This window comes from Sordaria macrospora, chromosome 3, assembly GCF_033870435.1.
Source record: "Sordaria macrospora chromosome 3, complete sequence".
NCBI classification, from domain to species: Eukaryota; Fungi; Ascomycota; class Sordariomycetes; order Sordariales; family Sordariaceae; genus Sordaria; species Sordaria macrospora.
This window is the reverse complement of record NC_089373.1, coordinates 4,060,361-4,081,646: the sequence shown is the minus strand read 5'-3', so window position 1 is coordinate 4,081,646 and position 21,286 is coordinate 4,060,361. Positions and strand designations below refer to the sequence as shown.

At 51.9% G+C, this 21,286-nt stretch overlaps 6 protein-coding genes across 6 annotated transcripts; 3 read left to right on the top strand and 3 right to left on the bottom strand.

Moving 5' to 3' along the window:
- Positions 1 to 632: 632 nt before the first annotated feature.
- On the top strand, positions 633 to 2,783 carry SMAC4_01031 (uncharacterized protein). Its single transcript, XM_003350092.2, has 4 exons — positions 633 to 976; positions 1,067 to 1,561; positions 1,643 to 1,872; positions 1,986 to 2,783. The coding sequence occupies exons 1-4, from the start codon at positions 898 to 900 to the stop codon at positions 2,730 to 2,732; spliced, it is 1,551 nt and encodes a 516-aa protein (XP_003350140.1). The 5' UTR covers positions 633 to 897; the 3' UTR covers positions 2,733 to 2,783.
- Positions 2,784 to 6,382: 3,599 nt separating this feature from the next.
- On the top strand, positions 6,383 to 8,724 carry SMAC4_01030 (uncharacterized protein; the record flags this gene model as incomplete). The annotated part of the gene is made up of 4 exons (XM_003350091.1): positions 6,383 to 6,488; positions 6,548 to 6,669; positions 6,802 to 7,740; positions 7,888 to 8,724. 4 exons carry the CDS (start codon positions 6,383 to 6,385, stop codon positions 8,722 to 8,724), a joined length of 2,004 nt encoding a protein of 667 aa, XP_003350139.1.
- A 1,563-nt stretch (positions 8,725 to 10,287) lies between these two features.
- Positions 10,288 to 11,136, bottom strand: SMAC4_01029 (uncharacterized protein; the record flags this gene model as incomplete). Its single annotated transcript, XM_003350090.1, has 1 exon — positions 10,288 to 11,136. One exon carries the CDS (start codon positions 11,134 to 11,136, stop codon positions 10,288 to 10,290), a length of 849 nt encoding a protein of 282 aa, XP_003350138.1.
- Positions 11,137 to 13,334: 2,198 nt separating this feature from the next.
- On the top strand, positions 13,335 to 17,150 carry SMAC4_01028 (uncharacterized protein; the record flags this gene model as incomplete). Its single annotated transcript, XM_003350089.1, has 1 exon — positions 13,335 to 17,150. The coding sequence occupies one exon, from the start codon at positions 13,335 to 13,337 to the stop codon at positions 17,148 to 17,150; it is 3,816 nt and encodes a 1,271-aa protein (XP_003350137.1).
- A 485-nt stretch (positions 17,151 to 17,635) lies between these two features.
- Positions 17,636 to 19,392, bottom strand: SMAC4_01027 (uncharacterized protein). Its single transcript, XM_003350088.2, has 2 exons — positions 18,739 to 19,392; positions 17,636 to 18,663 (listed from the first exon to the last, which is right to left on the bottom strand). Exons 1-2 carry the CDS (start codon positions 18,850 to 18,852, stop codon positions 17,917 to 17,919), a joined length of 861 nt encoding a protein of 286 aa, XP_003350136.1. The 5' UTR covers positions 18,853 to 19,392; the 3' UTR covers positions 17,636 to 17,916.
- Positions 19,393 to 19,659: 267 nt separating this feature from the next.
- Positions 19,660 to 21,169, bottom strand: SMAC4_12733 (uncharacterized protein). The gene is made up of 2 exons (XM_024655162.2): positions 20,227 to 21,169; positions 19,660 to 20,154 (listed from the first exon to the last, which is right to left on the bottom strand). The coding sequence occupies exons 1-2, from the start codon at positions 20,910 to 20,912 to the stop codon at positions 19,905 to 19,907; spliced, it is 936 nt and encodes a 311-aa protein (XP_024511079.1). The 5' UTR covers positions 20,913 to 21,169; the 3' UTR covers positions 19,660 to 19,904.
- Between the last annotated feature and the right edge of the window lie 117 nt (positions 21,170 to 21,286).

Sequence of the window (21,286 nt, the reverse complement as noted above, 5' to 3'; positions counted from 1 at the left end):
ATTGTTGGCACCATCCATATGGAGTCAAGGAGTCCAGACTGAGGACCAGTCGCTTGGTGATCTAGCCTCACTGTCTCGATGCTTGGCACTGAAAAATACCAAAACATTTTCCGTATCATGCGATGCGCGATGGAGTCTTCTAATATCCCGTGGGCAGTTCATAATACGGTACGGCCATGACGACAGAGATTCCAGGAACACGGGCCCGGATGCGGTGCTGCGGTAGATCGGCCGGTGGACCTTGGGCCAGTTCGTCCGATATCTCCGCGCATCAATCCTCAACATCGAGCGAGTTGTCGACTTCCTATTTTCACCACCCCTCCCTACAACGCCAACTGTTGTGTCTAACATGGAGAGTCCAGTTATACTGAACGCGTCAACGGCGTTAAGTGTCACCCACCTGAGATTTCGGGTACACTGAGTTTTGAGACACCACTAGGACATCGCTATGACCGCATCTCCAATATGCACAGGTGTGCACGTTTTTCCCCTTATAAAAACAGGCGCCTCGAGAACAACCGTTGTGACGCTAGGACATTTGCCGTGGTTTCACCGATCTGGGACGAACGAGATCGACATCTTGCGTCGTCCGATGACAGCTGGTGCTTCACGAAATCACACGGGCAGGATGAGTCCGCGTTGCATTCCTTGTTGCAGTTACAAGCATACAGGACCTCAAGCAACATGCCGGGCTTTTTGTCTTCCCCGCGGTGTCCCCGCGAGTTGGTACTTGGATCACGCGTTGGAATGGAAAGCTTCAGCACTTCACTTGCTTCCTGACCGCTTCTCCGTTACCTCGTCTCGTCTCGTTGCTCGTATCGAGAAGAAACTCGACATACAACTTGAGGATTCGAATCAACATCAATAAGGTCTACCCATGTATCCATACCAGGTATAATGCGTGTCATAGCTATCACGGCTTTTCTGGTCGCCCGCCAGACCCAGGCAGCTCTCCAAGTTGACCTAAACTCTCCAGGTACTTCGCAAGCTGCCAATCCCTTCTTCACACAGACATCATATTCTGCCAAAACAGACTACTAACAGTACCCCGTCCTACTTCCACCAGACTCCATCAAAGGCGCCGCCTCCCTCGTCGCCTCCGACCTCCTAACCTACTACCATGGCTCCGAACCGGGCCAAACACCGGGTATCCTCCCCGGCCCTCCCCCGGCTGGCGACTACTACTGGTGGGAATCGGGCGCCCTCTGGGGCACGCTGATGGACTACTGGCACTACACGGGCGACTCGACCTACAACGATTTGATCACCTCCTCCATGCTTTTCCACACTGGGCCCCCGCTGAACGCCTACATGCCCGAGAACTACACCATATCGATGGGCAACGACGACCAAGGGTTCTGGGGCCTATCGGCCATGCTTGCGGCCGAGATCGGCTTTCCCGATCCGCCCGATGATCAACCACAGTGGTTGCAGCTTGCCCAGGCGGTGTTCAATACCCAGGTGGATCCTGGAAGACATGATACGGTGTGTGGTGGTGGGCTGAGGTGGCAGATTCCGATGTCGAATATTGGGTATGATTATAAGAATTCGATTAGCAACGGTATGTACCTACATAAGCAGATCCATCGAGTCTTTCAGTGCCGCCAACTTTCTGACAATGAACCGTGCTGCTGTTGTGCAGGTATCTTCTTCAACCTCGGCGCCCGACTGGCTCGGTACACGGGTAACGAAACGTACGCGCACCACGCGCGGAAGACGTGGGACTGGATGATGGCCATCGGGCTGATGACACCGGACGGTGATGTATACGACGGAGCGCACACGGGTGTGAACTGCACAGATGTCTTCAAAGCGCAGTTCTCCTATAACGCGGCCATCTTCTTGCAAGGAGCAGCGTTTATGTACAGCTTTGTAATTCCACCTATTCTCCATTCTCCTTTGCTTTCCCCTTTCCCCAACCCTTTCTATCCCCGAGAGAAAACCAGAACAGACACTGACTGACCGACTGACTGGGTGTTAAACAGACAACCGGCGAAGAACAAGCTCTCTGGCAACACCGGGTGCAAACCCTCCTCGACCGCACTGCCGCCTTCTTCTTCCGCATTGGCCCCATCATCGAGCTCTCCTGCGAGACCCCCGCGACCATCCTCTGCAAAACCGACATGTTATCTTTCAAGGGGTACACGCACCGATGGATGGCCAGCACCGCGCAACTCGCGCCTTTCACGCGGGACACCATAATGCGAGTGTTGCGCAACTCCACCACCGCCGCAATAAACTCGTGCAAGGGTCCCTTACACAGCGGTCGAGCGTGCGGCTTCCGCTGGACGATGGGCGGGTATGATGGTCTGACGGGCGCAGGGCAGGAGATGAATGTTTTGGCGGCTTTATCGTCTTTGCTTGTCGATTTTCAGGGGGATGATGATAAGAACACCAGGAAGGGCGCTCCTCTGACCGGCGAGACGGGCGGGACGAGTAAAGGCGATCCGCACGCAGGGACGGGGAAGGGTGCGGACGATCCGACGCACCTGACGAGGGAGATGACCAGGGGCGATAGGGTAGGGGCGTGGTTCTTGACGGTGTTTACGCTGGGAACGATCGTTGCGGCTTTTGTGTTGATGGGGACGGGAAGGTTTGAGGATAGAGAGGGGATGGCTGCGGCTGTGGAGAAGAAAAATCGGGAGAAGGAGATGGAAATGGAGATGAAGAAGAAGGAGTTGTCGATTTGGTACAAGATTGCGAGGGAGGTTGTTTTGAGGCATCAGGGCTGAAGTAGGCTCTGGAGTTAGTACGAGGGCTGGAAATGCTTAATTGTCTGCCTACCTCGAATGTCATCACAGTGGAAGACCGTGTGGCGTTGGAACCTGCCTCTAGGTACGCCTAAGCAATGATTTCCATTCATCTCGATGCGTTATGACAGGAATACACCGTCCAAGTCCAAGGTGGGGAGTATTTACTTGAGAAAAACATGGTAGGCCTTGCTAAATCCACAGTCAGCCCAAAGGCGACAGATACCAACTGCTCGGTTGATCTTGGATAAAGCCGCCTTCCCCCTATCCGCGGATTTTGCTATTTTTGTGAGGCCTGAAAAATTTGAGGTTATTGTGGTTATGTGTCAACAGACGTTCAAACACCTAAGCAAGAAAGATCTTGGTATCTGCCCCACAGACCCACAAACAGAAGTTATCTAGAGGTTGGATAAAGGGAAATAACCGACCATGCACCAAAACACTTGTTGGACACTCCGCAATTCGGAGCTCTCAACGACTGATATTATGTAGACTCTCTGGGTAACGGCAAATGACAGTTCTCTGTAGTGCCTTCTACACTAACCATGCATCATTTCTTTTAAGGTTGTGATAAGTGATATAGTTCCCGTCCTAGAGCGACGTAGCGGTGAATTTCTACCCAGTGCATGGCGAGCCAAAAGGAGGATTCCCATGATAATCACTCCATCTGCCACTTTTCTTGCGGAGGTGAGCACAACAGGTATTACTTGGGATCAGAACCAGCTGTCACAACTTGAAGTCCAAAATATTACAAATGCTGGTTAGAAAGATCGCGACTTATATTCGGCTACAGCGGCCCATCACTGATGCTGGTTGGTTGGGTATTCCTCATCCATTTTTCCCTCCCTCTTCTTCCACTCCGGTCTCATTAGATCATCATATGGCTCAGAGTTATATACAGGCCATCAAACACACGCCCTTTTTCCGTACTAATCAAACAAGTACTTAGATATGCATTTGCTACCCGCCCCCTTTCCCAATACCGTCCATTATCACGAGGGAAAAAATATGTAGACAAAACCGGACCATCGTCAGTCCTCTGACTCTGAAACATCTGCCCATTTGCCTGACTCCGAGGCTTCATCTGCCCAATCACGTATCACAATGCTGTTCCGTTTGTTTGCGGTGAACCACCAGGCCGCCGTTGTCGTAGTGGAAAATGATCCCCGAACAGACACGTTCTTTCGGCCGTTTCGGATGCGAGGGATAGAAGTACATCTGAGCTGCGACAACGCCGCGGAGAGGAGCGCCGGTGTAGTAGCGCAGATCCGCTTCATCGTCGAAGCAGAAGAGGCCCCTGGGCCACTGATGAGGTATGATGCCGTGAAAACCTTCCCATTCGTTCTTCGAGCGTCTATTACCTCGAAAGCCTGCCAAAAGGTTCAGGTCCTTCGTCTTACTGCAAAATCCTTAGACCAGGGGCTTCGGATCCAGTTGACCCCACATGAACTCGGATTTGTCAAAGAAATCTTCGTCCTCCTTCCCAATCGTCATCGTCGTCGGGCGGATTGGGACAAGGCAGACCGATGACACTATCCCCAGACAGACGTTTCTTGACCTGCAATAGGATGATCGTGTCAGCGTTTGCCGACAGCACCGGAAGAGTAAAAGCACGTGGCATGACAACAGGCGTTTCCCAGGAGCCAGTGAGGATTACGCGTGAAAGTGAAAATGAAGAATGCAAGGCGGCAACAAGTCGAATCTGGGAGCAGAAACATGCCATTACTACAAATGCGTTCTGATAAGACCCTACACCTATTCCCAGGATTGTATCCTCCTTAGTAACAGGTAGGAAGAAGCAAGCTTCCGGTATTTTGGAAGAGCCGGAAGGTGAGGTTCTGGGATAGGTCATGTCAACGTCGTCGCCGTGATAAGGGTAGATTGCCACGAGGTCTTTGCCGCGGTAAACAAATGTAAGGCCCGAGATAGTGTCCAGACTGACAAAATGGCCGGTCGCGACGTCCACGTCCTCGAAATCGAACAAGTCATCAGACAAAGTGAAATCCGGGGGCGTGGGCGTGTCCCAAATACGTGGCACGCAGGGTATAGGTACACGCGGCTGGTAGTCAGGGTGCACATTGCTGGCATCGAAAGTGAGTCGCAAAAGGCCGTTTTTGCAGTAGGCAAGTCTGCGCGAAAATCCATAGTCTCCCTCGCTTGTGTCCAAGAGAGCGTAGGCAAATCTGCGGTTGTTCTTTTGCCAGTCCTCAGCCTGCGGTTGCTGGCAAAACCGCTCAATCTCTCGGATTCCATCCACGTCGAAAGTAAGACGGAGAACGTCATGCTGGCCTACAGGGCCTACCGTCTCTATTTCCTGGCCTCTCTTCCAGTGTAATATGTGACACAGTTCCACCTCTTGCTTGGGAAAGGTTGCAAGGTCGGGCAGCGAAGATGCAACTATCAGGGCGGCGATGGCTCTCCAGAATGGAACATTTCCGGCTGAACACGAACGGATTCGTTCGACCAATTCTGAAGGGAAGTTGACGAGCCGAGGAAGGCCGATAACTGAAGCAATCCGATTGACGGCTTGTGGGCTTATAAGACACGGGCTTGCAAAGGAGAGCGCTCTTGGGGGTGAGGCTTCAATTGGCCATGGACTTCTGGCCAAAGCCAGTTCCCAGATCCGTTTGCACACCAGGCGGGGAGCAAGAGGACATGCTTGTGTCGCAATGACGAAGCAGTCTTTATGGACCGCGGCGGCCACAAACGGTTTTTTGCGACTCTCCGGGTGTTGGCAGCATTTCAATCAGGAGCACCGGTAGCAGAGATGCACAGTTGTCTTCTTGTCGAGGTACACCTCCACATCAGGGACAGATGTCTTGGGAAAAGCGAGTGTAGCAGTTCGCCCCAGATATTCCATGCTAAAATGGCGCCCAATTACTAAACTTGCATTCAGAGAAGGCTACCTAGAAGGACGCGCAGGAGACTGGGAGCTGTACAAGCAATTATGGGCGTCTCTCGCTCGATGGTCTCGGTGCAGACCCCGCAGCGCGACTCAAGGTCAATGGCAAGCCCAAGAGTAGACATTGGGTTGATTGGCGAGAAGGACGCCTTGCATCAATTGCGGGTTCGAGGGCGGTGGCTGTATTGATGGTGTCGTCCGTACACTTGTCCACGGCGGTGGCCTTTTCTGTTGGGTCGAGCGAGCGACTGCCGGGAAGATAAGGTCAGTGCTAGCAGCGCAGGTCGATAAGTTCGTCCCTTTCTGTTCTCCAAGCCAAATGTATTTGAAGTTGAAATCAAATCAAGTCCAAACCCATATCCCAATTCAGGCACGGCTCAATAATGTTCCTTCTGCACCTGAATTTCCTGACGTCGGTTCGACGGCCAGATACGCGCACAAGGCAGGTGCAAACGCAGCCAGCCGACTTGTGACCGACACGTATCTTCTGCATCATAACTTTCACTTTTCCACTTCCGCATTCAACTCGTGACCCATCTCAGACATCGTCTCTCAACGACTCGCAGTTGGGTTTACTGCGGCAGTCGTCACCCACACACTGCCACATTACTTTCCTTTCCCCTACCACGCAGTGCCTTTTCGCCCTCGATTATTCTCCTCGACAGGCACGCAAGACGACAACTCGCCCCATGCTTTCGACCATTTCTCCTTGTTATTAACAGCTAGCATCATGGAAACCGACCATGCCCCGTCTGCCGAAGTGCCTCTCATTCCTCTGGATCCCCAATGCGGAATATGCAACGAGAAAATCGATAAAGAGGTCGTCGTTACTGCTTGTATGTTCCATTCCCCCACCATTTCCCTAGAAAAACGTATCTGACGGGAGATGATTCAGTGATAGGCAAACGTGAGCATATGACCTACCTTGGCCGTACCATCAAGTTCCCCTTTCCGCTTTACGGCACTTATATACCTTCACCAGACGGCATAGATGCATACCTCAACCGCAAGGCGCAAGTCCACTTTTGCTTCCTTTGCGCCGAAACCACCAAAAAGGAGAAATGACCCTCCGCACATTCAAGCCACGCTTTGGAAACCCATTTCGAAGCCATTGCCTCCCATCATGACTGCTTTTCCATGTTCCTCCAGTCCTGCCCGCTTCCCCCGCGCCTGGCATGCGAACGACTATGGAAGGTGGCCATTGCTAAACGCCCGTGGCCTCTCGGTTACCAAGACCTGCCAGCCTTCTCCCTTACCGGCGCGTATCATATCCTTTGCTCAGAAGCAGTCAAAAAGGTTGCTTCAATATACAACATTCTCCAGTTGACCACCTTCCCGACGGAACTGGTCGAGCGGATTCGGTCATACTCTTCAGGAGAACCCATTTTCTGGAGGGCTGTCACGGCCTTGACAGTGGCTTTGTCTCTCTCCATCTTCCCGACCATTGATGAACAACGCGTTGAACTAACCAAGTTATGCCATTGGGAAAGAGGGGGCACAATACAAACTTCAGGTTCCGAAGGCCGCACCACCGATGTCCTCCGCATCACCTTCGATATAGATGGAGTCCGCAAGATTGAACGGTTTCCACGATGGCCCACCTGCGAAAAGCAACCAAGGACAGATGGAAGATTTTCTTGGGTTGTATTGGAAATTGACGGCAACGAAATCCGTGACAAAACGGCCTATTGCCAAGACGGTCTCCTTCGATTCAGCTTTGATGACAACGGCCGTGCATATGTTCACGAGGATTTACCCCTGATCTGGGACACGCCTACACCTCCAAACCTAGATAGCATTGAGTACGTCGCGGACAAATTCCTTTTTCCGATTGCAGGGGGGCATGGCGGCTCCTTTGCGGCGGGGCACTTGATCAACCTCGACTCTATATCCGGCCTTACCTTCGTGTACGAGGGCAAAATGCTCATGGCAATCCATTCGCACTGTGGCGACGAGATTAACAACTTCGGCATTCCTGTCGGGTCCCGCAACAGTCAACAACAAGCCTGCTTCTTCCTTCCAGTCACTGAAAATGACAATATTATGGCCATTGGTATAGGAAACTTCCCAAGAGCGTTCGTAGTAGTTGTAAGTATCTTCATTGCCCACCGACCGACCACCGCCATCTCGGCCATCGCCGTTTTCCCTTCTCTGCCTCCCACTTACTTTGGAGGAGCCACATCTCCAATCTCTCTTCTTCTTGTTTCTTGCCTCCTGACCCTCTTCGTCTTCTAGGTCAAGAAGCGCCTGTCTGGGCTTACTGTTATTGGCTTGCCATGCCCCAATACCCTTACACCTCAGGAATACTCGGAAATGGTATATGATGATACAAGATGGGAGTTTCTACAAGGACCCACACTGGACGACGAACAATATTTCCGGTCTTATTTTTTCCAATGGGGCGCGAAAGAGCCTCAGGCACTGCTATATGGTTTCTCCGGTAAGGAAAACAAGCTAGACTTGTTGGGAGGCTATCGCTACGATCCATCTGAGAACTGGGTCGATGGGGAAGAGGCGTTTATGGAGCCGACGATTCCGCATCGCTGGCCCCCAACTAATCTCAGTAGGGACAACCAGGAAGACCTCCTCTTCTATACCTTTGCGCCTCTCTTGGGGGTTTCCGCTGTCCAGATGTTTTACAGTAGGAGATTCGTCCCCCGTGGAGGAGAGCCTTTTTGCTCAGGTATCATCTTCCACTACGAGGACGGAGGCTCAAAGGTGGTTGGGGAGGTTCGACTTATCACGGACCGAGCTAGTATTGCGGGTGAAACGATTATTAATCCTAAGCAGATATGTTTGGAGGGTCCGGAACGTCAAACTCCCACCAGCCAGAGGATTCACTTCTTGACGGAGACCGACATCGAGAAAGGCGTACACCCCGTCAAGCCATGTCCCTTCGGGATTAAATGTACTCGTTTTCCGCTAGTCCACGAAAGTATTTGCTACCCTATGGAAGGCACGATTGACTGGTGGTTTACTGCGAGCGAAAGGATGCTGGTGGAGATACGGAAGCCCGAGCAGGTAGATGTCCTGGAGGGAGAGTTATCGGAACTGGGCACTGATACCTACTGAGGAGGTTGGGGTCACCTAGTTTTGTGTAAACGGATATGAAAACCAACGGGGAAACTTTTGAGAGTAGATACAAGAAGCTTAGGTAATTGAGCCAATGAAACATGTACCGTGAACTGGAACACGAGAAGTGAAGGGAAAGATGGAAGAGATGAGACCGATGGGATACAAGACAATAAGACAGAAAAAGGAAGTAGAAAGGGAGGAAACCCACCCAAAATCGCCGCCGTCGGCGATCGCGCGATTTCTTTGCCAAAGTCACAGTTCCCACAATCCAAAACACTACATGGAAACTGATCCAAAGTCGAAAAACCACGTGAACATCTCAGAGTTACAGTCCACTAGGATTTCGACTGTGAGTAAGCACATTGCAGACAGGAGAATATAGTCGTGGAATAGATAAACCGGATATCATTCATTTATGGTGTCCTGATCCACAGGCCAATAACATAGCATACGGTTCACACAAGTGTTATACGCTCGCTATCACTTGTCGGCTCCCAACTAGAATCCATGTGCTCCTTCACATAACAGTTCCCCACAAGTATCCAGAAATGATGTACGATCGGATGTGACGTATAATTTCGAATAACAAATGGGGTTCTGAGTCCATGTATGACACATATAGAATCTCCTTCCTTGACATGAGCAGGTCTCACCCCAAGCCTACCATCCTCAGTTTCAAAGAGCGATTTGTTATGGCAGAGGGCAAGAACGTGAGTTGCAAAACGACCGACCGTATCATTAGTGTCGTACGTCACACTAAGGCTCTCAGATTCATACTGCTCCGCATTTTCAACTCTTTCCTTCCACTTGTCAAATGTACTGACCAGGTCATCCTCGTCCACCGTGAAATGCTGTTCCTCTTGCCTGATGACTCCTATGTCCCGCCCATCTTGCTTCTCCATGACAATCCCTGAAACAAATTCTCTTAAATTCTCACCAGTATAGCGCTTTGACAACATAAAGATGTCTTGGATGATCTTCCTATCGGTACTGGAGAATAATCTCTGAGGCACATTTGAGATGCGGTCTACGGAAGTAGCCCAGACTGTAAGCCTCTTGGAGGTTCCATCCATTCTCTACCTGTACCCGCTGTGGACAAGTGCTTTGGTAGACTCATTCCAGAAAGACAAAGGCTTTGCCCTGTTTTGTATTCTCCAATCAGGGATCTATGAAGGACAAGTCCAGTTGGAACCGCTTGAGTGAGACAGTCGACTGGCCAAAAACGAGCCGAGGCCTGCGTAATGTAGGATATCCAAGCCCGCGTGTTGACGGTAATCGAACGGCTCCACCAACTGTCGAGATTCTCGTAAGTTCTCATTCCACTGTAGATAACCTACAGCAAAACAGTAGTAGAGATGCATCGGCGAGATGTTGTACTCTGGTAAGAACCATCCATTACTAAATCTCCCAGTGTTTGCCATGCCAAGGAGTGCAATGAGTCGATTGTGATTATTGCTACAATCCCAGGTCTGGAACTCATGTGCCAGTTGGAGATATGATAACGAATGCACCCAACAGTTTGCTCGTGTTTCCTCTCTGATAATAAATTACATCGTTCGGTCAAGGGCTTTGAAGAGATCCAACGCTGTTCCGGGCTTTCCACTCAGGTGATTTTAGCGCCCTGAAGAATTCGCTGTCGGATAGTGTTGCAGAGCCGCAGCGAAGTTGGACCTTATCCGCCAGAACTAGCTCCTGAATAACCCAGAGCCTCTTGAACCATGGTCGGTAAAGAAGCCCCACGCAGGCGAGCCCGGCGCTGTTTCTCTCATATTCAAGGGGATTCACAGAATGGTCTTCTTGACCAGTCGTCCACTCCAGCTTCAACCTGCGACACAAAGCCTGGCCCAGTGTTGCCTTTTCTGGTTCTGACGAGTTGAGAGAGAAGTATCGGAAAAGATCCATGGCCTCGTTACTATCAGAGTCGGCTGGGCCTAACCATCCGATTACGAGTCTTGCCTGGCTGAAAATTCTCGACATCATATGAACCTGGGAAGTCTTTTCAGAGTCGTCTGTCTGATTGATGCAGACTTGGTCGATCCATAATGACAGCCCTCCAGCGTTTGCTTCGTCCAAAGAAAGTTCTCTAAGCGCGCCGAATAGTATCTCCGTGATAGGCAACGTGTATGAGTCGTTGAGGGTAATTGAGTGCGTGTACTCCGGAAGACCCCAAACGTACGAGACAGCAGCGTAGCCGGGGGTTTGGTCTAGGCGAATAGTGATCAGGCGACCACGAAGAACGACGGTCGACGCCGAAGTGTCCAGCGGAGAGAGCTCGAGGATGTGTGCCAGGTCGCTAGAACCTGTTATAGGGAGCTGGTGCCTCAACGGACTAAGCGCCGAACACCTGGGTATTGGGGGGGCCACCGAAGCACGCCGGATAACGCCGAGCGACGAATAGCCACTAGCCATAGTGTGGCGTCGGGCAGCGACGAATGTTCTGATTTTAAATTTTCGGATACATTTTTAGAACCGTTTAAAATTTTCGAAGTCGTCAGTAATAAAAAAATAGCTTACTGTTATAATATCCTTAACCACTACTAAATCTACCCTATTTTCTTTATTACCCTTTTCGAACAGCCTTAGTGAACCAAGCATAAAGCAAAAAGCCAAAGTAGGCTTCACCACATTTGTACTTGATGAGCCGTTGGCTGTTACTGAAAAGCTCTGCACCCAGTGTCGTGAAAATGACTCGCACACGACTAAGGAACTGAAATCTGGAACAGAAAAACAGTCTCGGTCAGATGAGCCTCCAACTGACATCCCATACAACAGAAAACGGTAAGCGGCATGCATACCAACTTTAGGGAACGATATGTTGTTACCCTTTCGGGTTTGCTACTACACGAGCAAAGACTCGTGACCGAAACACTTTGTGTGTCCAACAACATTATGACCGGTGGACGATGTGTTAAGGTTGGTTGTTACATCACCTTGAGCCGGCCGCTGTAACGGGCGCTGCCGGTTCTGGGACTATCTAGCCCAGCCCGGGGCTGTTTATGTCCTTTTCTCCTCAGGCGCGGGTCCATGCGAACTCGATCCTAGGATTCTCTAATCGCTCTCCACGTGGGAGTGTCTGGCGTGAACTTTGGCTCGGAATATAGGTTCTTCTCAGTTTGAGAAAATACGTTCAAGAACTCGTGAAGGGGTGGGGTGGTACCTGAATCCTCGAGCTCCAAGGAGAATCTCCCTCGTTTAACGATTACCAAAGTAACAATGCATTGTGATATATCTCATCTCCAAATAACTTTACGTCTTTTTTTGGTGTTTTTTTCAGGACAATGAGGAGGAGTAAGTGGGACCCTCGTTGGATTCTTTGTCCGGCGCGGTCGTTCTGGTCGAGTTTCGTTATCGAGACTTATACTGGACACTGACCCGTAAAACCTGCCTCGGATGACAGAGTCATACCAGCATGAAGCTGCCATAGCAGTCGTAAGACAAGGCAGATGTGACGAACCGTTACAAGCACAGGAGTATTATCGCTGGGATAGAACAATAAAGTAACGGAGTAGTAGCCGAAAGGTACTGGTAGATTGTGATAGCTATTGCTTGCTAGAGATCCGGTAACAAGAGGCCTGGGAAGGCCTTCTTTTATACCGGCCTTCCTGGACCCGACATACCGGACCCGTGGACCCGAGCCTTTCGGGTCCTCCGATACGGACCCGGGGACCCGAAGCCTTCGGGCCTTCGGGTCCAATCTGATTGGTCCGTCTATCTAGCTAGCTTACATAACTCTGGTTGGATCGTAACAGCAGACAAGGCGATCTAGTGTTTAGGCAACTGAGCTTGTTGGGCATCGCAGAGCGACAGTGAATACTGGTCCTATACATCAGTAAAAGAGCCTTGAAACTTGAACCAATCGAAGCAGGTGACTTACTCGTAACTATCGTAGCTCAGGTCACTTCATTGCCCTTTCAAGCTTCAGCAGTAAGTAAGCATCAACCTCGAGTCCAGGTAGACTTGCGCGTCCTATATATATCCACAAAACCAACCGTCTAGCTGTCTTTAACGCAGGAAGACTTTCAGATTGCTCGACGACGAGGGTAGGTAGTAATGATATCTTTCAATAGACACCATCTAAAAATAACCGACGGCACACAAGCCTCTTTGTCTTCGCTTCCACCACAACATAATGTTTCCATTGTCTTCATTGTTGAGCAAGCTCGACAAACTCTCGACAAGCCGATTGACAATGACAACAAAGGATGAACCCCACAACAGCAAAGACCGAAGCGTGTCCGTATAAATCCTGTAGATGCCGCGACCGCATAAGGGGGCTCCCGCCCCCCTGGAACTGAACAGATCGATTGATTGTCCGACCGACATTGTTTGAACAAAAACAGGAACAGGAACAGAAGCGGATTATACCCACACGATAGCTACAGCAAGCTCAGATTGACCAAGTGAACAACACTATTGAGACTTGAACAGCAAACAAGCAAAGCAACGAAAAGAAACGCCACAACAACATAGAAAGAAGAGAGAGAACTCACCGTTCCCGTCTTACAGGCCGGGAGAGCACAGCTACCTTAGCTTACTAGCTCCAAAGAGAGATTCCAACAGCCTTTTCACATAGCCAAAGCGCGAAAACAGCCAGTCCAAGCTACACCATGGACGGCGACCAACCATCCCCGCCCAGGCCCCGGGGTCGTCCAAGAAGAGACGCCTTCGAGGGTCCACTACCTAGGCCCAGAGCTTGGGCCGACCCGAACCTCCCACGTCGTCAGACGCGCGCTCAGCGTCTTCAAAAGTTGGCGGATGGAAACGTCCCCCTTTATGAGATTGGAGACGATGGCCAAGCACGACTAAACAACAGAAATCAGCTTCGCATCCGGAATCTTCAGCTCTTGGCCGATGGGAACATCCCGCAACTGGGGCTTGGGGATGATGGAGAGGTGGTAGTGTCAAATCCAGGGCAAGGGCAAGCCGGAGCCTGGCAACAACAACAACAGCAACAACAACCAGTACCGCCCCCAGAGTCTCAGCCGGAGCCTCGGCCCGAGCAAGGAGGGGAAGAAAACCTCGAGCCGGAAGGAGGCGGTCAGGAGGGCGGAGGATCAGGAGGATCGGACGAAGACCCAGAGCGAGGCCGAGGAGGGGGAGGTTCAATTCCAGATGGAGATGAAGGTGCTGATTCCAGCGATGGTAGTTCGGACTCTGAGCCAGAACTAGAGCAAGAACCAGAACCAGAACCAGCATCTCACCCCCAAACTCCAAGTCCCCATCCTCCCCATCCTCAAACGCCTCCCCAACAACAACCACCACCAGCAGGCTATCACGCCCTCGCTCTCAATCACGGGCCATCTCCCGCCCACGCCCAACCACCTCAACTTCCACAAACACCACCACCACCCTTCCATCAAAATTTTGCGCAAATCAATATCAATAACTGGACTCCCGGAATTATCACCCCGCCTCCTCCTCCTCACGGCAGTGTTCAAGTATCACCCGCTGACTCCGCCATCGATGTCCGGAGTCCTACACCTCCTCTTCCACATGTACATCTCTTTAGTCCAAACTTAAACCAGGCTTGGGACCCAGCGGACGCCGATGAAGACCATTTAGAAGACGAGGATGACTCAGAAGATGGAATTTTTGGACTAGGTCATGGAACGCCCGGCCCGGGTCTGCCTGGTTACGTTAACCCACAGCCGCCCTCTCCTCTTGAGCTGAATGCGGGCGCGGACTGGGCTGGGCTTCAGGAGGAGGGCAACAATGGTAGTCCTCCACGACATTATCCTGTCCCAGCTGGGTTTGTACCAGGGGGTTGGGGTGGTAGCTTTGTCGGTATCGGGCAGCAGCAGCCGGGGCCTCAAGTAATGCCGGTTCTGAGTTATAATGGGGCGAGCCCGGAAGAGCAACCACGGGACGGTAATGATGATAGGTCGGAAGAGGAGGGACGCTCTGATGCCGAGAGTGAAGGTGCAGCTGCTGCACGATTTGGTGAAGAACCAAATGACAGTTCGTCGTCGTCGTCGTCTTCTTCTTCTTCTTCTTCTTCTTCGTCGTCGGATGAGGAGGGTAAAGGTATAGCTGGTGGTTATCACCGACGAGAGTCATCTGACAGTGAAGACCCGCCAGAGGGGGGTAACCAGTACGATCACCACCCCGTCGAAGGTGAATGGTACTTCAACGATAGTGAAGAGGCGCGTGAAGATGATGACGATGATGAGAACCAGCAAGAGTTGCCGCCGTTGAATGATCAGGGGCAGCAGCAACCACAGCAGGAGCAGGAACCAAATGCTCCAGCCGGCGAAGAGCATCCAAGACGGCCTAGGTCCAGTTCGCTTCCCGACTTCGACGACGAGCAATGGGAGCGAGAGGAACAGGAACTGCAGCGCCGTAACCAAAGGAACAGACCGCTTCGCTGGTTCGAGAGGGGTCACACGGTGCGGTGCCAGCCCATCGGTGACCTCGCGATACTGCCCGAGCGGCTCCAGGGCCACGACTCCGTCGAGAATAATGCCCTTCGCTGGTCCAGGCCCTCTCTCGACTTTGGGAGGCATAGCCGGCCACCGGCGTTTCCTTCGGATTTTAGCTCTGAGGAAGAGTGGGATGACTATCCTGAAGACGAAGACGAAGAAGAAAAGGAGTCGAACAAGTCTGGTTGCACCGACTCATCATCATCATCAGTGTCGAAGTCTAGAGGAGGCTCGTCCGATAGTGACGACGAGCTTCCTCCGGTTGCCATGCCTGTGAATGGCACGAGAGTTAGCTCTGAAGGTTCTTCTTCTTCTCCTCCTCCTGTGGGACGAAGCTCGCCCATTCACCAGCGATCAACTCCTGCATCTTCTCCGCCCCCTCAAAACCCCCCTACTAGTCCCAGTCCTTCCTCTCCCAAAAAGAACCGAAAAAAGGGAAGGACTGTTCCATATCGTCTGAATCTGGCAATCAAACTCCATGGGACAGGGCGGGCCGACTGGTGGCGTGATCGCGAACTCGATCTAGCCGACGACATGGCCGCTCGAACAGCCCGCTCAAATGCGCCTCCGCCATCAGCTGGCATCACGACGGCCACCACTGCCGCAGGAAACGCCAAATTAGGTCAAAAACAACAAACCCAGACCGGCAACACAAGCAAAGATGCCGTCCCAAAACCTCAAGAGCAACAACAACAACGCCCAACAACCCCAATCCGCAAGCCCCCCCTCCGCCGCAACAGCGCCGGCCCCTTCCACCATGCCGAATACCCCTCCACCACCGTCTTCCGGGAAGACTTCACCTTCGTCCCGCGCGACGGCCGCCGCTCAGGTCCCAACAGCGTCTCTGGCGATGATGGTACTTCCAGAACCATACCCGACTACATCGGCCAAGGCGACCAGGACATCAGTCCACAAACCAAGAACCCTCCCAAAGTTCCCCAGACAGGCCACGTCGTACCTGGCACGCGCGAGGCGAGGGTGCAAGTTGGCGGCAAAGGGTTCCCGCAGGTTCACAAAGATAAGGGGGTGAAGGTGTGTGATCCGGGTGATGCGTATGTCTCGGAGGAGTCTTCTAGCGATAAAGAGGAGGAGGAAGTGGAATCGGAAGAAAAAGAGAAGATTCCGACCAGAAGCAAGCCAAACCCTCTTCGGCTTTCGAAGATCAACTGCCCCGCCTTTTCGACCGAGAGTTACCTGGAGAGACAGAGACAGGAGCAGCAGCGTCAGCGAGAAGATGAGCGTCGACAAGAAGCCGAAGAGAGAGCAGGAACTTATTACCAGTACAACCCCCGGTACGACCTGGGTTACACCGGCGGGTTCACAGGCAGCGCCATACCCGCGTGGATGAGTGGCGCCGGCGCCGGAAGAGGGTCGGATATTTCATCGCTTCCGAGGACTTCATGGATCAGTCAGGCGTTGTCATCGTCGACTGCTAGCTCATCGCTCGCTCAAACCTCTGCTTCCACTTCTGCAAAGCGAAGTTTTTCTTCCATCTCGGATTATGACGATGATGACGACGATGATGACGATGATGATGATACCGATGAGTCGGTCGGTAGCTTGGCGAAGAGACTTCGCTTATTTCCTGAGCCTTCTTCTGCCTCTGGCTCTGGCTCTCCGAAACGGGCACGTCCTGCTGATGAAGACGAAGACAAAGCGGAGGAGGGTGAGCGTGAGCGTTACAGCAAGCGGCCTCGTACGGAGACACCTAGAGCTAATGCTTTGGGTGCCAACTTTGTGGGTTTCGGCGGCCAGCAGCAAGCGGATGCCGCAGAGAATGCGCAGGACTCAGCAGCTGAGATGTATGACCCAGCGATGATCGAAGACGAGGAATATGATCCAAGGACCGTTGGACTACCTCGCATCTACGGCGGCCCGGGTTCGAGGCCCAGAGCGAGTAGTGTCGCTGGGTCGGCCCAGAGCCACCGCCGCCGATCGAAGGAGTATGACCCGGTAACTGAACCGGAGGAGGAAGGGTATGATCCCAAACATCCTTCTTCTTGAGTTTGTCGTCCTCGTTGGAGACCACGGCCAGTGGTGAAGATGGCGGCAAAGGAAGCTGAGAACCCAAGACTTACCGGAAGCATTTCCTGCCCAAGGAGGGCGTGATCAGAAGATCGGGCTGTTGAACCGAGGGATCCTTTAAGAGTGATTAGTAAATCACCATCGCATCGAGTCCTTCGATGGCAACACAAAGAGCTAGCGTGATAATACCAATACGAAACAATGGGAAAAGAGGTGATCATGATAAGAGGCGTTTTTTTAGAAGAGGGAACGCAAATAGATAGGTAACGTGATGCAGCGAGGCAAGTCCTGCAGTTTCACGTCAGTTTAAGATCAGCGTTTTAGAAGGAATTAAGGATTATGGGATACAAGTAGAAGGTGTTTCTGTTTGGTGTTTTTGATGGGTGCAATTTGTGATTCCGCTGGCCGGGAAGAGGGTAATGCACCTTGCTTTTTTTGTTTTGAGCCGTGTTGTGCATATTTGGACATAAGAGTCTTGATATTGGATATTCTTGTCACCTCGTTGTACAATAGCCTTGCGTCTGTGCATAAGCTTGCCTCGCATTTTCTTCCATGTCTCCTTGGGTATCTCATTGTTGACCACGTTGCTCGGGCATAAGCCTTTGTGGTCGGACTCGCCCTTGGTGTTTGCAAGGGAGTCTCCTAATTCTCGGTCACCGCCCTCAGGCGACCGTTGATCATCCCTCTCTTCTCTGTCCCCCTTCTTTTTTGGCCCCTCGTCAGAAATTCTCCCATGCAACCTTTTTCAAAGGCCCATATCCTCATCACTATCCTCATCCCCATCGCCACCATACTCCCCACCCCTCCTAGCCTCCTCTTCCTCCTCTCTCCTCGTCGCCTCGGCACTAGCCCCGATCTTCCTCACACCGTCCACCAAGCCCGCCAGGAAGGCTCTGTTCTCAGCCAACTCCATAGCACCCACACCACGCAGTGTCAACCAGGCATCACCGAAGCCCTCCAACGCCGACGTACTGCTGCGCATCTTGGCCGCACGCACCTCCACCAGATCCCTTAGTAACGAGCGCACCTCGCCTGCCGGGGCGGGCATATCATCGCCGGCGTGCGTGAGCAAGGCCTCAGCCACCTCTAGCCAGTGGTAGGGGAGGTATCCAGCGGGTGACTCGGCAACGTTCGAGGGAAGGAAGGGTGGAGATAAGATGGAGTTCGGATCTTGTTGTTGTTGTTGTTGTTGTTGTTGTTGTTGTTGTTGGGAGTCTTGTTGTGATTGCGTAAAGTCATCGAGATAGCTGGCGTGGTGGTTTAGCCGGCGAGCGGTGCCGGGCTGGGAGTATAAGGCGCGCGAGGGCGGAGGTGGTGGCGCGGAGAAGGCTTCGGGGTCTTCTTTTGTTTCGCGGTGAATGATCTCAGCGAGGGAGGCCGGGTGCATCCATGCTGGAGGAACGATGTTGGCGCGGCGCTGTTTCTTGAGGAGGAGGGCGAGCCAGAGAGGCAGTTGGGCGCGGTGGGGAGGACGGAGTTGTGGTGTTTTTCCCTGTTGTTGCCGAGTGGATGGTCAGTCAATTGGTGTTCCCATAATCTGGGACAGGTTGAGCGAAGACAAACTTACACCAAGAAGATCGATGCTGTCCAGGCGCTGACGTGGGACGACGGTTACCATTTCCATCTCGGCGAGGAAGGCGACCTCGTTCTGGGTCAGCCCTGGGGGCAGTGGGAGCGCCATTGTGTTTTTCGTGGTTATGTAGCTAGGTCGTAAAAAAAAGGGTATCACCTCATTGTCGCTCGGTTTCAGCCTCCGCTGCCTCGACTGAGTGTTCGGCCGAGTCGTGAAGGTGTGGAAATGGATGTACTGGCGCAAAGGTTGGAGTTGACGAGATCAAAGAATCGCGTCTCCCGTCCCGAATTCCTGTGACGTTTTGGGCAAGACCACTCAGTGGGAGACGCGCCCGGGCCCCCAGAATTCGCGGGGCACATATGCCCACTTTAACAGGTGTTTTATAGTGCAGCTCCCAGGGCTGCAAGGGGTGTTCCCGGTGACCCTCAGCACTGTTCCCTGCACCTCCGATCATCCCTTGCTCTGGTCAGTTCATCTGGGTTAGGGTTCTGAGTAGAAATGATATCACGACTTTGCTCCCCCCCAAGACATGAAACTTCGACTTTTCGCCATGATTGTTTTGATACTGGTCAGCCCAGTGGTAACCGTCCCCGAATTGACAGTTCATGGTCTACAAGCAAGAACATTTATTCTTACAAAACATTATCGGTTCGTTATGTGTTAGCTGTACTCTTGCATCTGCCCGAGATCCCTCCCAAACTACCACAACCCTCACAAGAGCAAAATGTAATGGCTATGACGGCTCTGAAACGTATTGGCAGAATTCAATAAGGCCTATGCAAAGCAAGATCATAGCTTACGTATCGAACGTAACGTACAGATCAGATACCTAAACTCTTGGGAAGGCCGACCAGAGTCCAGAGGTCTCGAACTAACAGACAAACCAGTATCAGCCTCGACATCGAGACCTAACAGTATTTCTGAACATAAATCTCAATTCGTGCTGTGTCTACCTCAATGCTTCGTATACTACATAACCATGTCATCATGTCGTGAATTTCGATTCGCCGGAAAAGAGAACAGAGACGCCGTCGCTAAGCTGAAAGCCAAAAAAAAAGACGAGCCATGAGAAGGAAGGAAAAAAAGAAGCAAACATTTTGCTTGTAACAGCAACAACCAGGTGATGTCCCTCACCACCGCCACCACCGCCACCACCGATGTCAAATCTTCTTACTCCTCTTTTGCTGTTTTGCCAGTCCATGTTTCCGCTGACGGTGGCGGACGAGATGATCTTTCCTAGCAAAGTCCCTTGGGCAATGCGGGCAAGGGAGTCGCGCGGTCGAAAGGGCATGTTTCTCTGCTTGGTCCTTGTGCTGAGCTATGATATGTCTGTCCAGCTCTGCCTGGTAGGCATGACCCTTACCGCAAATGGGACACGCTTCCGGCTTGTCCTTTCTTCGTTGACGTCGGCTGTGATGGATGGCGTTAGTGACCGGACTGAGAGCGAAAAAAAGCATAAAATCTAATCGTGGTTTTACTTACGCAGGTAACTTTGGACTGTGGCCTAATTGATCTGTTGATGCTGGCTGCCCCTGGTTCTGAGCCTGTCCATGGAACGACTCTGGGTGTGCTTGACGGTCCTTGGGCAGTCGGCCGTCCATAAGCTCAACTGGCAAGCCTGGCACCGCGTCAGTCAACACAGCCGGAGGCTGCGCATCCTGAAGCTGCGATCCACTCATGGAAGCTTCTCCGTGGTTGAGTAGGATGTATGGGAGAGGCATACTTGGCGGTGTTTGCTCGACAGATGCAGGGGAGTCTTGAGATGGCATGGGTGAAAATCCGAGAGAGGGAGGTTGAGAGTATGTCGTGGAACCAGATGGGAAGTGAGCTTGTAGTTGGTATGTTGGAGAACCAGATGGAAATAAGTGAGCTTGCTGTTCGTATGTCAAAGGATTCGCTGGAGGAATGTTGTAAGCTTCGAAATGTGGGTCAATTTCTGGCTCGGTAGTGCGCAATGTTTGTTGGCATATACCGGAGGGAAGGATGATAGCTTGGGCTTGGGATATGGAAGGGCTTTCGTTGAAGAGACAGAAGTCCACTCCTTCAAATCCCTCAGGGAATGGCCACAAGCTGCCATCAAGCCACCCCCACTGTTCGTCACCCCAAGTCCAAAAGGCTTCCCCAGAGAACATCTCTGATGAGGTAAACTGTAGTTGTTGTTGATGCATTGTGACAATTACCAAGCCAGAATCCAAAACTCGGAGACTTGCGTTGGGGTTGCTCGAGCGATGTTGTTAGTGGTTTTGTTGTAGCGCTGTTAATTTGTTTATTGTTCGCAGTCCGAGGCTTTACGGATGCAGTGTTGACCTTTTTTCGACATATCAAGGTCACGCAATCTTTACGAATCCAATCTGTTAGCTATTCATCTCGAAGCCCCTCCTAATTTTGTTGCGAGATTAGCATACCTGGTCCAAGAAAAAACGCGGGCTAATTTTCCTCCATCATCTCTTCCCTTTGGTCCCATTGTGTCGATACCAACTGACCACCTCGCTCCGGCAGAAAGCCGTTTCGTCCCGACAATCTCCGGGAAGTTAATGGTAGT

Coding starts and splice junctions, on each gene's coding strand:
- SMAC4_01031 (XM_003350092.2), top strand. CDS start 898: ATGCGTGTCATAGCTATCACGGCTTTTCTGGTCGCCCGCCAGACCCAG. Junction 977..1,066: donor AGTTGACCTAAACTCTCCAG/GTACTTCGCAAG, acceptor TACTTCCACCAG/ACTCCATCAAAGGCGCCGCC. Junction 1,873..1,985: donor CAGCGTTTATGTACAGCTTT/GTAATTCCACCT, acceptor GGTGTTAAACAG/ACAACCGGCGAAGAACAAGC.
- SMAC4_01027 (XM_003350088.2), bottom strand. CDS start 18,852: ATGGCGCTCCCACTGCCCCCAGGGCTGACCCAGAACGAGGTCGCCTTC. Junction 18,664..18,738: donor ACAGCATCGATCTTCTTGGT/GTAAGTTTGTCT, acceptor CGGCAACAACAG/GGAAAAACACCACAACTCCG.
- SMAC4_12733 (XM_024655162.2), bottom strand. CDS start 20,912: ATGCATCAACAACAACTACAGTTTACCTCATCAGAGATGTTCTCTGGG. Junction 20,155..20,226: donor CACAGTCCAAAGTTACCTGC/GTAAGTAAAACC, acceptor CATCCATCACAG/CCGACGTCAACGAAGAAAGG.